General features: G+C 35.8%; 2 protein-coding genes across 7 annotated transcripts; both read right to left on the bottom strand.

The window, feature by feature from the left end:
• Window positions 1-2,349: 2,349 nt before the first annotated feature.
• On the bottom strand, window positions 2,350-8,955 carry LOC113681550 (uncharacterized). 6 transcript variants are annotated; one of them, XM_089188680.1, is made up of 8 exons: window positions 8,030-8,955; window positions 7,805-7,880; window positions 7,488-7,604; window positions 6,039-6,371; window positions 5,600-5,677; window positions 4,652-4,705; window positions 3,971-4,002; window positions 2,350-3,447 (listed from the first exon to the last, which is right to left on the bottom strand). In XM_089188680.1, the coding sequence occupies exons 1-8, from the start codon at window positions 8,223-8,225 to the stop codon at window positions 3,311-3,313; spliced, it is 1,023 nt and encodes a 340-aa protein (XP_089044806.1). In that variant the 5' UTR covers window positions 8,226-8,955; the 3' UTR covers window positions 2,350-3,310. The 6 variants fall into 6 exon arrangements, with proteins under 6 accessions (XP_089044806.1, XP_089044807.1, XP_027054453.2 ...); XM_089188681.1 differs by lacking the exon at window positions 5,600-5,677; XM_027198652.2 differs by lacking the exon at window positions 7,488-7,604.
• LOC113681548 (alpha-1,3-mannosyl-glycoprotein 2-beta-N-acetylglucosaminyltransferase) lies at window positions 8,955-11,423 on the bottom strand. Its single transcript, XM_027198648.2, has one exon. The coding sequence runs from the start codon at window positions 11,321-11,323 to the stop codon at window positions 10,130-10,132; it is 1,194 nt and encodes a 397-aa protein (XP_027054449.2). The 5' UTR covers window positions 11,324-11,423; the 3' UTR covers window positions 8,955-10,129.
• Window positions 11,424-11,470: the final 47 nt, after the last annotated feature.

Genomic DNA, 11,470 nt, shown 5'->3' with positions numbered 1-11,470 from the left:
AGAAAGAGAAAAACATAAACTGCAATCGTATTACCGGTAATTTTCAATGCCCTTTCTGGTGAACGTCGTCTCAAGAATACGAACTGCACATTCGTTACCGGTTTTCCTTGCATTCATTAAATGTTGTTTATAAGGGAAGAAAAAAACGGAAGAACGACCATATGCTAGTAGAATTTATTTCTGCTTCGAGAGACAGTGCTGTTTAGAAGACGAAACGGTACCTGTGAATTATTTATGGTGAAGTGAAGGAATGTCATTTTTAGTTTAACAGAAGCCAAAGACTTTGTAAAGAGTAAACAGAGTTAAGATCAATTTCGGCCTTAGTTAAGTATGGTTCAGTTCATAGATTACGTTTTGGCAGAGAGAAAAGCATTTTTTATGCTTCATTGACTCATATCGTCCAGGTTATTACACCAAAAGAGCTACAATCGTAGTTTATATTGGGGAGATAGGATTACTGAGCTGCAATACTCTTGTGATCAAGAGCATTCAGATGAAAATGGAAGAGTTAACTTCTGTTTAATCGTTTACTTCACTTGGTTAAGGAAAGTTCAGAATGACTTCATGTGGGTTTCTTATCCTAAAGTTTTTCTTCGTCGGTTTGAATGTTAAATTTCGTCAGAGCGAAGGTGATTACTTTGGCCATTGGTCACCTGCGCAGTAGGTGCTGAAATTTAAAGAAGTGGACACTAGTGTTTTGGAGCGACATACGTGAGTGATAACTCGTTTTGTGCACACCTCAGAAAAGTCGTGATTGATCAAGGGTCCTTTTGCGCTCCCTGCCTAAAAGGAACGCCTCGCTGCAAATATCAACGAAGCACGCACTGTCGATCAGGCTCAAAATCTGTGTGGTATTTATAATCATATCCTCGGCTTGTTATACCAACCGCTGCAATTATAATTAAATGAAACTCCCGCCGGTCTTTTTTGTCATCCACGAAAATCGTCAGCGAGGTGGAAACCATACTCCACTATCCTTCATCTTTCGGGTTGGTTTACTGTCGTCTTTTTTATGATTTACAATCTCATGGTACTCATTATTGAAACGTCGTTCAATCCGACGGAAATTTGTTATGTGGAAAAAAAAGAGAGACCCAAATTTCGTGAGGAAGGTACTTCCAAACCTCCTTTTTAGCTAACTTAGTGCTTTTAAAAGGCTCTTTCAATTGAAGGATTTTGTTTTATTTCGAAACCTCTTCTTCATTGCAGTCTTATGGAAGACCCATAGAAGAGTTTCAGCCGTTTTCACAGTGTAATTGAGTGAGGGCTAAAAATGCATATAGAAGTTTCTACAATTTTTGTCAAAGCTTTGTCAGCACTATTTTTTTTCTAATTAAGGAGTCTTTCCACCACAGCTAACCTGCTAGGCCCTTAAGAAGACATGTGCTGTGAATACCAAATCAAATGAAGCGCTAATGGATTGTAAATAGATGACTGGTACCTGTCTGCAATTAGGAGATTTCAAAGGGTTCTTTTCTGTAAATAATTAGTAACTGGTTGCCTACTTTACTATTTTGAGGACTGCCAGCTAGTTTTCCACGGATTGTTTTCTGTTAGAAAAAGAGAAAAGATAAAAAGCGGAAGGGTTATTTTAATTTCTTGCTGTTTTAGGTGGGTCCTTTACGAATAGCAACAACTAAACTGGTGCTTGCTTCTTGCCCAGTGTCCAACCATGCGAGGGAAAAGTTGGAGACAAGTTTTAAGTTCATTTATGCTGCACGATTTGTCACAAAGTCATCACTGGGCCGTTTTTTAAAACAACCGTGATAAAACACGAAATGTAAACCTAGTTAAATGCATAAGCCCTGTTAATATGGCTAGATCTTTCCTTTTAACGCTTCGAATTGTCTTGGGCTATTCAGACTTCACTTAGAATGAGAGAGAGGAACATGACATGGAGAGGGTAAAATTACAGAAACATTTAGGAGATTTGGAATGAGAGTGATATAAAACTGGACAATCAATTTTTTAGACAGAAGAAGAAATAAGGAAAAAATTAACTGGGAATGAACTACTATTTTAGAGTATGAGATTGAAGGGGGGTGTGGGAGGAAGGTTAAGGGTGGGGGGTGGGGTTTGTCAGAAACTTAAAGCTCAAGACATGGACACTTGTTTGAAAGGGGGTTTAGTACTGTATTAACAGTAGTTTCCCAGATGGAAAGTTTGTGGAAAAATAATTGGGAATAAATTGATTGGAACGGTAGGTAAGCAAAATGATTTTTTAGGTTAACAGATTTGATGTTCAAGGACTTTGTGGCCTGGGTGTGATGAAGAGTTTATCAAAAAAATGATCAATCAACTCTAATCGAAGATAAAATAAGCTTTTCAGGCTTGACAATGATAACTACATTTTCCATCTTCACCATCGTAAAATTTTTAATAACAATGATGTTTATGAGAATAACATAAGTTAACATTAAATTAGTTGTGGGACAAACTTTCCTTTACACAGTTATGAAGACAAGGTGTTAAAATGTTTATCCCAGTGTAAACAGTGCCTTCTTATCAGGATTCTGGAGTGGATTTACAATGAACCATAGCACTCCTCCAGTCAGTTGGTTTTCTACTTAGAAGCAGAATATCTTTTACATCATCAACGATGGTTTACTCACATAGATACAAGATAGAATGTCAGAAATCCAAGAGGAGCGTTATGACTCACACACAGTTTTTTCTTGTATGGATGCCTTCGTAAGAGTGTATAAGAGTAATAAATAATTGTTCCAGCATTCTTATTTTGCAAGAATACATTGCATTGCTTGGTGACTCTTACACTTGTGGTTTGTACAAAAATTCTCATTCTTGATGTTTTTATAACTTAATGGCCTTTAGAGTTCGCTATCATCACACAGATTCTCACACTCTCCATGCTATCAGCATATTAATTTTGCAAGTGGTAAAGATAGCTTGCATGCCAAACTTGATCCTTTTTGATGATACTACTTTCTTTACACAGGGTTTTTTTTAACAATATTAATCATGCTTGGAGCTTAAATAATATTGTCATAAATATATCTTTAAGTCGTTGTGTCTTCTCCCAAATCATAGACATTTATAAATGTATGTAGTGGTACTTCAAAGTACTAGTTGTATGTTGGGAAAAAGATTGTGGTTAAAAAAAAAGTCCATCCTCTCTTCTGTTTACTTGAAAGGATGACAGCAGAAGTATTCAGTTTTGTCAAAAAAACAACAGTCTTAAACTAAAAAAAAAACTGAATTAACACATTTATCTATTGTTTGGAATTAAAATTTATAAAACTTTAACTAACAATTAAATAGAAGTTTATAAAGTAATTAATGTCAATCACAGCTAGGAGCTTGAAGCCTTCTTTTTTGATTTTTTTGTCTTCTCAAATCTAATTGTTTCCACTTCTAGCTGTGCCATTTCTGTGATTCTCCCCTGGAAAGATGGACTTGCACCCACCATGGGGTCTTGATATTTACATCCTGAGAAATGAAGTACAGAAAGTTGAAGGGGTAAGACTTGTTTGACCAAATAACCCTTGGGGTTCCCAAGAAGTGTTGTCTCTGAATAGAAGCTACAATGTATGCCTAGTAAGTCTTGCCAAGATGAAACATGTTTGAGAGAGCTACCTATACAAACAAAAATTCACAGACTTTCAACTTGTGAAGTAAAGAAATATTTTCATGTTTGATTAGATGTTTGACAACCTTTGTATTTTATCCAAAAAAAAATTCCCATCTCAACAGTGCTTTGTTTGTTAAGAATTGTGTGATACTTGTCTCACAGACTGAGACTATTTACAACAATTGTTTGTTTGGTCATATCTTTTGTTCAGTGGTACTGTGAAATAATGTAGACTCTGTTCTGTCAAGTTGTAGTCTTGGTAGCATTCAAGTAAAATGAGATGGGAGAACAAGCCCTTAAAATGTCCCCTTAGAAACCTTTTGTTGTTGTTTATTGGTCCACGGGATGCAGTTATAAGGAACAGTTTCAAAGTAATCTCACCTTTAAGATTTAAAGTTGCCTTCGTTTTCCACCTAGAAGACAAAAAGATAAAGAACACCACAAATGAAAACTAGAATAAGAATTTAAGTTGTTTACTATTTTCTACAGATATATTTTGGAGAGGCTGCTCCAAATAATGGCTCCATCTGTCTGAGATAAAAAAATAAAAATGTAGGGAAACATTAGCCAACAAACCAACAAATGTTAAAAAATTATTCATTAAGTATTTGATAAATACTTATTCCAGTTGTGAAAATCATTGCTTGAGTGTCAGATGTATGATTCCAAAGGTAAAAGGTTTTGTGGGACTCAAATATTTAGCTTACTTTTAAAATAACATTCCAAGTGCAGTTGTAGGATCATAGATTCCAAAAATAAATTTTTTTAGGACTTACAGTAATTTGCTTCAGCTATAGTTCATTACAAAATTGATTATCTATTTTCAAATTTATACAGAATGCAGTTAGTATTTTGATGCCTACATTCTTGCATGTTCCATAGTAGTTATCAATATTAGGTAATGATTTGTTTTGATATTAAATTTTAAGTTGAGTTTTACAATGAAGCTCACTTTAGAAATGTTATGGTTAATAACGTTTTATTTTATCAGTGAACATTTGTCTCAAGTTTTTGAAGGATATTGATACAATGTTAAATAAAATTATAGAAATTAAAACTAACAATCCTCCTGGTTTTGACTTCTGTAGAGGTTGAATTTCCTCTTCAGATGAAGATCTGAAAAGTTAATTACACATTTTTTACAATGTTAATCAAAGTTTGTCAACAACATGACTGATGCTAAACATTCTTTCATAGATGTGAAGCAATTAGACTCTTTAAAAGCTATGCTAAGCTATGCTTTTAAAACCTTGATGCCATTCTGACCCTTTTAAAACAGTGGAAGAGTCGATGTCTTGAAAAAACTTTTTCATATCATGGCTCAAGTGTGACTATTATTACCACTTATTGCCTGAGGGTACAAATATTTCACCTAAGGTTTCATATTTTGTCTAGTGAATCAATTTTCTTTGTTTAAATGAGAGTTGATTCAACAACACTTTGACCCCAGGGGTGTGAAATGATTCTACCTGTAGAAAAGTTTATTTTAAATGTTTAAGTTGTGGTTACGTAGCATTTAAAGAAAAATTAATACTAATGAGATGTTTAGCACATTGCATGTTTTATACCCAATCAAGTTGTTGAGAGAATGGACAATACTACCCACTGGATTAATAATAAATTATTAGTAATTGTTTACAGTCATGGAAAGCCAAGGAAAGTTTCTATTTCAAAAAAATTAGCATATCTTTGAAGAAAATTTTATGGATTGCTCAAAGTGTGTACTTTTTAGTGGCCCCAGACCTCAAGAGGAGGTTGTCTGAGTTGCAACGAAACATCTGATGTATTTTCTGTCAGTGTTTTTGTTTGCAAACTAGACAATTTTTTCCATTCCAAAATGTTGCTCTGCTGAGGAAAATTGAAGTAATCTTCTCATTAAATCATTTGTGTTGCCAAATTTTTGTTGCCTTGGTGTTTTGGTTTGTGTGAGGATGATACCCTATAACAAAGGTGCAGGTGTTGGCAATAACTAAATACAACTCATTAAAATCCTCTGCAGTGACAACTAACAAGAGCTCAATCTTTTCCTTCTTATTTGATTTTATAAGTGGATGATGATCTGTCCAACTGGAAGTTGCCTCAACAAGACTGTAATGGCACAAAAATGAGTGATCTAAAATTATTTCTACATTACTGTGCATTTCCATAACATATCAATGACCGAGATGTAATTTCATCGTAGACATTGGATTTTAAAATCCCATCAATCATGTTGTGAACCTCACCAGAATATTAAGCACAGTTTATCAGAGGATTTTGATTCAGTCCATACTCACTTATGCCCAATTGCTCATGTCACAGTTATGCTCACTAGGTTGTAAATACCATGGTCTAATTATTTAAACAAAATTTAGGTGCTGTCCAACAAAGAAGACAAGGTTATCACCTTGAGACCTTTTTCACTCTGAGACAATTTGTAGTGTTAATTTTTCTGTACAGTAAATCTTACCTGGACATGGGTTTCACTGGAGTCTGTCTATGAGTTGTTATGGGTATTGTTCCAATAGCTATTAGATCACTTGTGCTGTGAGGCATTGTGGGAATTGATGAAGCACTACGGTTGAATGTCACTGGAAGTTTAGGTCCTGGTCGAAAGAAGCTACTTCTGTATAAATCAGTGGATCCAAGATCTTCATTGTTTATATTACATTTTCCCAGAGGTAAACCTCTTTGGTTGCCATTCTCTCCCTCACTGCTGCTGTCCGTTGGTAGGTTGTCATTCGGGCTTCTTTGTGTTACATCCATCTGTCTCTGATGGACATTGTTACTTGTCTGTGGTTCACTAGAGAAGCAACAAACAGTTTGTTATTTTAGTTTGAACAAAAATAGTGACTTTCAGAGCACTGTTAGATCTCTAACAATGTTTCTCAAAACACATTGTTTGCCCAGCATGAATCACTTGTCAACATTCTGTTGTTATGAAGTGTCATTTTGGCAACCAACCATGAAATTGTTAATATTTTCAGCATCTCCGCAGGATATTACAAAATGTATACACTGCCTTAGCTCCTCCCTTCAGAGTGATCCATCCTAAGCATTAATTGAAAATACCTCCTGTTCATTGACCCCATAAAAGCTTAATCTGCCAACACCTTTTTTGCAGCTTCTTACTAATATTGAATTTCTTTTCCACCATTCCCCAGTCTCATTTTATTTTGTCTTCATCATCACATTTACACAAACTTGAAAGGGTCCCATCCTGGCTCTTGATTCATCACAAAATACTTTTTGCCATTTTTAATAGACATTCCACTTATTATAAGATTACTGAGGTAAAGGTGCTTAATTGGGTGCCAGTACAATTATCCTTATTTAAAACACTAATTTACTCAATGGAAGCTGTATTTAGCAGACACCACTTATCAAAAGAACAGTAGAAAGGATCCCGTGGGAGTATGATTCCTACAAGTTTTACTATACTCTCATTTGCTATTTGGCGAAGCATCTATGAACTAATGGGTTTGACCTTTTTAAGAACGTACTAATAATTGGCTTTCAATTATTTTTACTTAAGTGCAAATGAGCCATAATTAAACTTTAATCAAACGGAAGAGGAAGGCATTCTGTTGTTGCCATGCAAACACCAGATTTATCTCTTTTCAAATTTGGTTTGAAAAAAAAAAAAAAAAGAAATCTTTATAAAGACTACAGCTCAATATACTAGAATTAATTTCAATGGGGGACCTAAGATTAAACCACCTTTTTCGAACCTCGCACGGCAAGAATACAAGCACCAGGTGAAATTTAACTCCTTCAACCTTGGATGTGCATTCGTCAGAGATTTACAAATTCTGGTCCGTACTTAGCCATGAAATGTTGAGGTCAGGGTTCGTTGGGTAATGAGACAACTTCTCTGCTATGAAAAGTCGATTAATACTTCAACTTTAGAATAATTTACCTCGATTTATCACGTTGACTCTTAGCCAAGTTAAATCGCGGTTCACGGTTCTTCGGAACAATTTTCACGTACAATTCGAAATGGTGTTTCGAAGGAAGGATCGATGACGAAAACTTGCTTTACCATCAAGAAAAAAGGATGAAATGACAAACAAAACCAAATTCAATCAACAAATGTTCTAGAAAAAATCTTTGCTTTGCGGAACTTAAAAGTATCCTTACTATGTCTAAACAAAATACTTTGGTTAAGCGATCTCGTGCAAGTTTCAGGAGTCGTAAAAAAAATCACAATCTCCTACCGTAGAAATAATTACTAACCTTGAATTATTCCTTGTTTTCTGCTGGACAGGTGCATATCCAGTATCCGCCATTCTCTTCTCTACAGTAAGTGGTTCTACGTGGACCAAAACAAACATGCCATCAGTTGTACTTCGTGACGACAAGTGTCTCTATTGTGTTCAAATTACATTTCCATGTCTGCGTTTTTGTGTCATTTGACGGTGACAGGACAGAGTTGAATGCGAATTTTGATTTGATACTTACTTAAAATGTATTTCTGTCTTGCTTCGCAGAATCGGCGGGGGCTGTGAGCTGCCATAAAGGTATCTAATGAAGTAAACGCCGTTTGAGATGGTCGCATTCTTAGCGTAACCACATTGTTCGAGGTCGAATGTTTCCACAGCGGCAAAACGCAGGTTGTACGAGGAGCAAAGTTATTCCTTTTCCCGCCTTGTGCCATGAACAAGCTTTGGAGTTAACCCCAAAGCAAGCGATCCATTGGAGGAACCACAGATAACATCGGAAGGCTGAAGGTCATTTCATCCGGCCGGACAAACCTTCATCACTTCACGAAAGCCGTATGTAAATTTCTGCGCCCGCGTCTCCTGGGATCTTGGTCTCCTAGCAACAAATGTTCTTGTGCTCAGTCCTCGCAGTCATGTGAACCGATCTCGTACTGAGAGTTTTTTTGTTTTGTTTTGTTTCGTTTTTTTTTTTGACGCGAGAGATATCGGAGACTGATCGAAATCTTAGGTTGCGCCAATTTTAGCGTGCACTGAATTACCATCTGTAAAATTGATCTTATAATTAGAGAAGTACACAAGCACTGATTGGTCCAAAATTGCAGTGTATCTCGTCGTAATCATCCTGTGTGTGATAAAAATAATATGGAGGGACCAACTTTGAAATAATCTGCATATGAACTGTTAGTGTTTCTAAAAAATTCATAAAATGAAACAAAAAAAGTTATTTTCCATTCCTCAAATCATTTAGTAAGTAATGGTTTTAAAATAATTAGATTTCATCTAGCCAGTTGATTAACCCAACACACAAGGAACTCGGGGACTTGGTATTCCATTTTTCCCCCTTTTTTTTTCAACTTTTTTTTTTCTGTATTTCATGCACACAAATTAAAAAAACTTCTATGAAGAATACTTACACAGTACTAAGAAAGAAAGTACAACAGAGCTTGCTTGTGGACTAAACAAATGTATTATTCCTTTTTTTCACTTTTTTGTTCCATTGATATTTTTCTGAAATACCTCTATTCTTTAGACAAATAGGAATGTGTTTTATTTATGAAACTTGCAATAAGTATCTCCATTTAAATTGTCATCACTTCAAAAAAACAAAAATAGCATATTATATTTCTGTAAATGCAATAATCTCTCTTACAAATTCCAGTTTAGCAACTATATTTCCCTAGTTTGTGACAACTTATCATTAGAAAAACACATTGCTCCACAAGAAAAATCTCTCTTACTGAGAAACTTCGAAAAACAGTGAACATTTTGATTTTATTCCAACAGGTCATTGTTGTACTGATCAGTCATGTTTACCGGGTAAGTTTAAAATATGGCAGAAACCCTCTAGCCACAAACTATGCACCCTTGCTGTTTCCATTTTTTTTCCTTCAACTTAATAAGCCTCTTCTCTAAAGCACCAATATTTTTTGTGTTCATAGTTTTCAAAGTTTCACCTTAAATGAATATTTTCCAGCTAAACTGGTTTCCAAACAAAGCAAATATTTAGAATAATTTATATCCATAACATTGTAGAAAAATCTTTAAAGCTGTAGTCAAACTTCTTTCAAACAGTATAAAAAGTCAATTGCTTCAATTAGTTGATAATAGTTTCTCCTTAATACACCAGCTGGACTGATTTCCATACAATCATTTTTTAAAATAAATTATTGCTTCGGTTATTGAAGCAAAATCTTAAAACCTGTAATTAAACCTTTCTCAAACTGTACAATAAATCAATTACTTTGACTTATCTTTAAGTAGTTTCTCTTTAAAAAGGTGATCATATTTATTATTTACTTTTAAAACAGTTAACTATAATTCTTATCTAGATTTCCTTCCTTCCCTCCCCTCACGGGAAATAGTGCACCACAGAGTACCCTCTCGGTACAGCAACTTACCGAGTGTGAGGACAAAACTCTCTATATGCAGGTCATATACTGTATGGCTAACATGGAGCTGGAAAAAAATTTCAAGTGAAATTCTTCAAAATAAACCGCAGAGTCACCTACGCTCTGAACGTAGTTTTCTGTACAGCAAACTACATCCAGAAAATCTAATTTAGGTTCATTTTTAACTGTCAAAACAAAGCTGTCACATCTTGAAGTACTTCTAATAAGAATCATTCATGGTATTCATATCCATTCCAATTTCTGGGTGGTGCTAGATAAACTCTCAGATTTTTGTACATAAAGCTGACCACACCTAGGTATGCCATTCTTGGTACACCTGCCTTAATATCGTTCATAATTCCTAGCTGATTTGCTAATGACCGAAAGGTTTCCTCAGATTCATACTGAACTCTTACTGATGGAGCAGGCATCACATGACCTGAGTGAAAATAATCAAATGAAACTAATGGTGATTTGTACACTGTATTGATGAACATGGGATCATATACATCTTTCATGAGGTATGTCAAATTTCTCCCTGTAAAGGGGTAAAATTCATTGTTCAGTTTTATATACTTAAGATGCTCATCAAAGAATTGGCCCCGACTAACTCCTATCCTTCCAAATGTCACCACCCGAGGTATCTCAGGACGAATGCAAGCACGGTCACGTCTCTGCTCTGGATGCCGCATCCAGTCATCCCAAAAAGCTGCGGGCCACTTAGGTGCCAGCTCCTCCCAGAGAGATTTTTTCAACATCCATCCTAGCCCAGGAAAAAAATCTGTTCGGTAGAGCAAATCATTACCTTTCACCCTGCCAGTTTTACCATTGTCATTCCACGCTGATACACACCATAGTGTAGGGTCTTTGTCAAGCAGTGCTTTAGTAGCCTCAAAGTATTCAAAGAAATCAGGAGCAATCTCCAAATCATCTTCAACAATAATAACCGTATCTTGATGAAGTACATCAAAAACCCGCGATAAAGCCCATCTATAGTGTCTTGACAGTTTGTAGTATCCCTTTAAATTATCTGAACCTCTTGGCACAGTGATATCGGATACGTCGGGATGTCTTACATACATGATCTTGTCTCCGTAAGAGGCTATAACTTGAGCTGTCTCCTCGTGTCCGCAGTCTTGGCTGACAACCACGGGAAACTTTCTTTCCGATGTTCGAAACCTCAGTAAACTATCCAGGCTTCTCTCCACTTCTGGTCTGTTGCAGGCGATGACAAGTACAGTTGCAACTATTTCTTCTGTGCTCTTCACTGAAGGAAATCTAGAGTTTGTTTTTCCGTTTTTGAAACGATCATGAGTGGTAGATCTTGTTGGGCGAGATATTGTCCATATAATTGCGATTACGAGGCAGGCAAGCAGTCCTGCAAAAATAATCTTGCGGTTGAAAGTTATAATTCGCATATTCATAAATTGATAACTTTTAACCACGAGATTGGTTTACGAATGTCATGTCAAAGCCTCCCTCTGACTTCCATTTTGTTTTCATAGTCGAGAGTACGCATGCTAAGTGAGCGAATGTGTTGAATATAAGCCCGCGATTCACGGCTCGGTCGC

Source organism: Pocillopora damicornis, chromosome 12 (assembly GCF_964200805.1).
Source record: "Pocillopora damicornis chromosome 12, jaPocDami1.2, whole genome shotgun sequence".
Lineage (NCBI taxonomy): Eukaryota > Metazoa > Cnidaria > Anthozoa > Scleractinia > Pocilloporidae > Pocillopora > Pocillopora damicornis.
The sequence above is the reverse complement of the archived record's forward strand: the minus strand, read 5'-3'. Positions and strand labels throughout refer to the sequence as shown.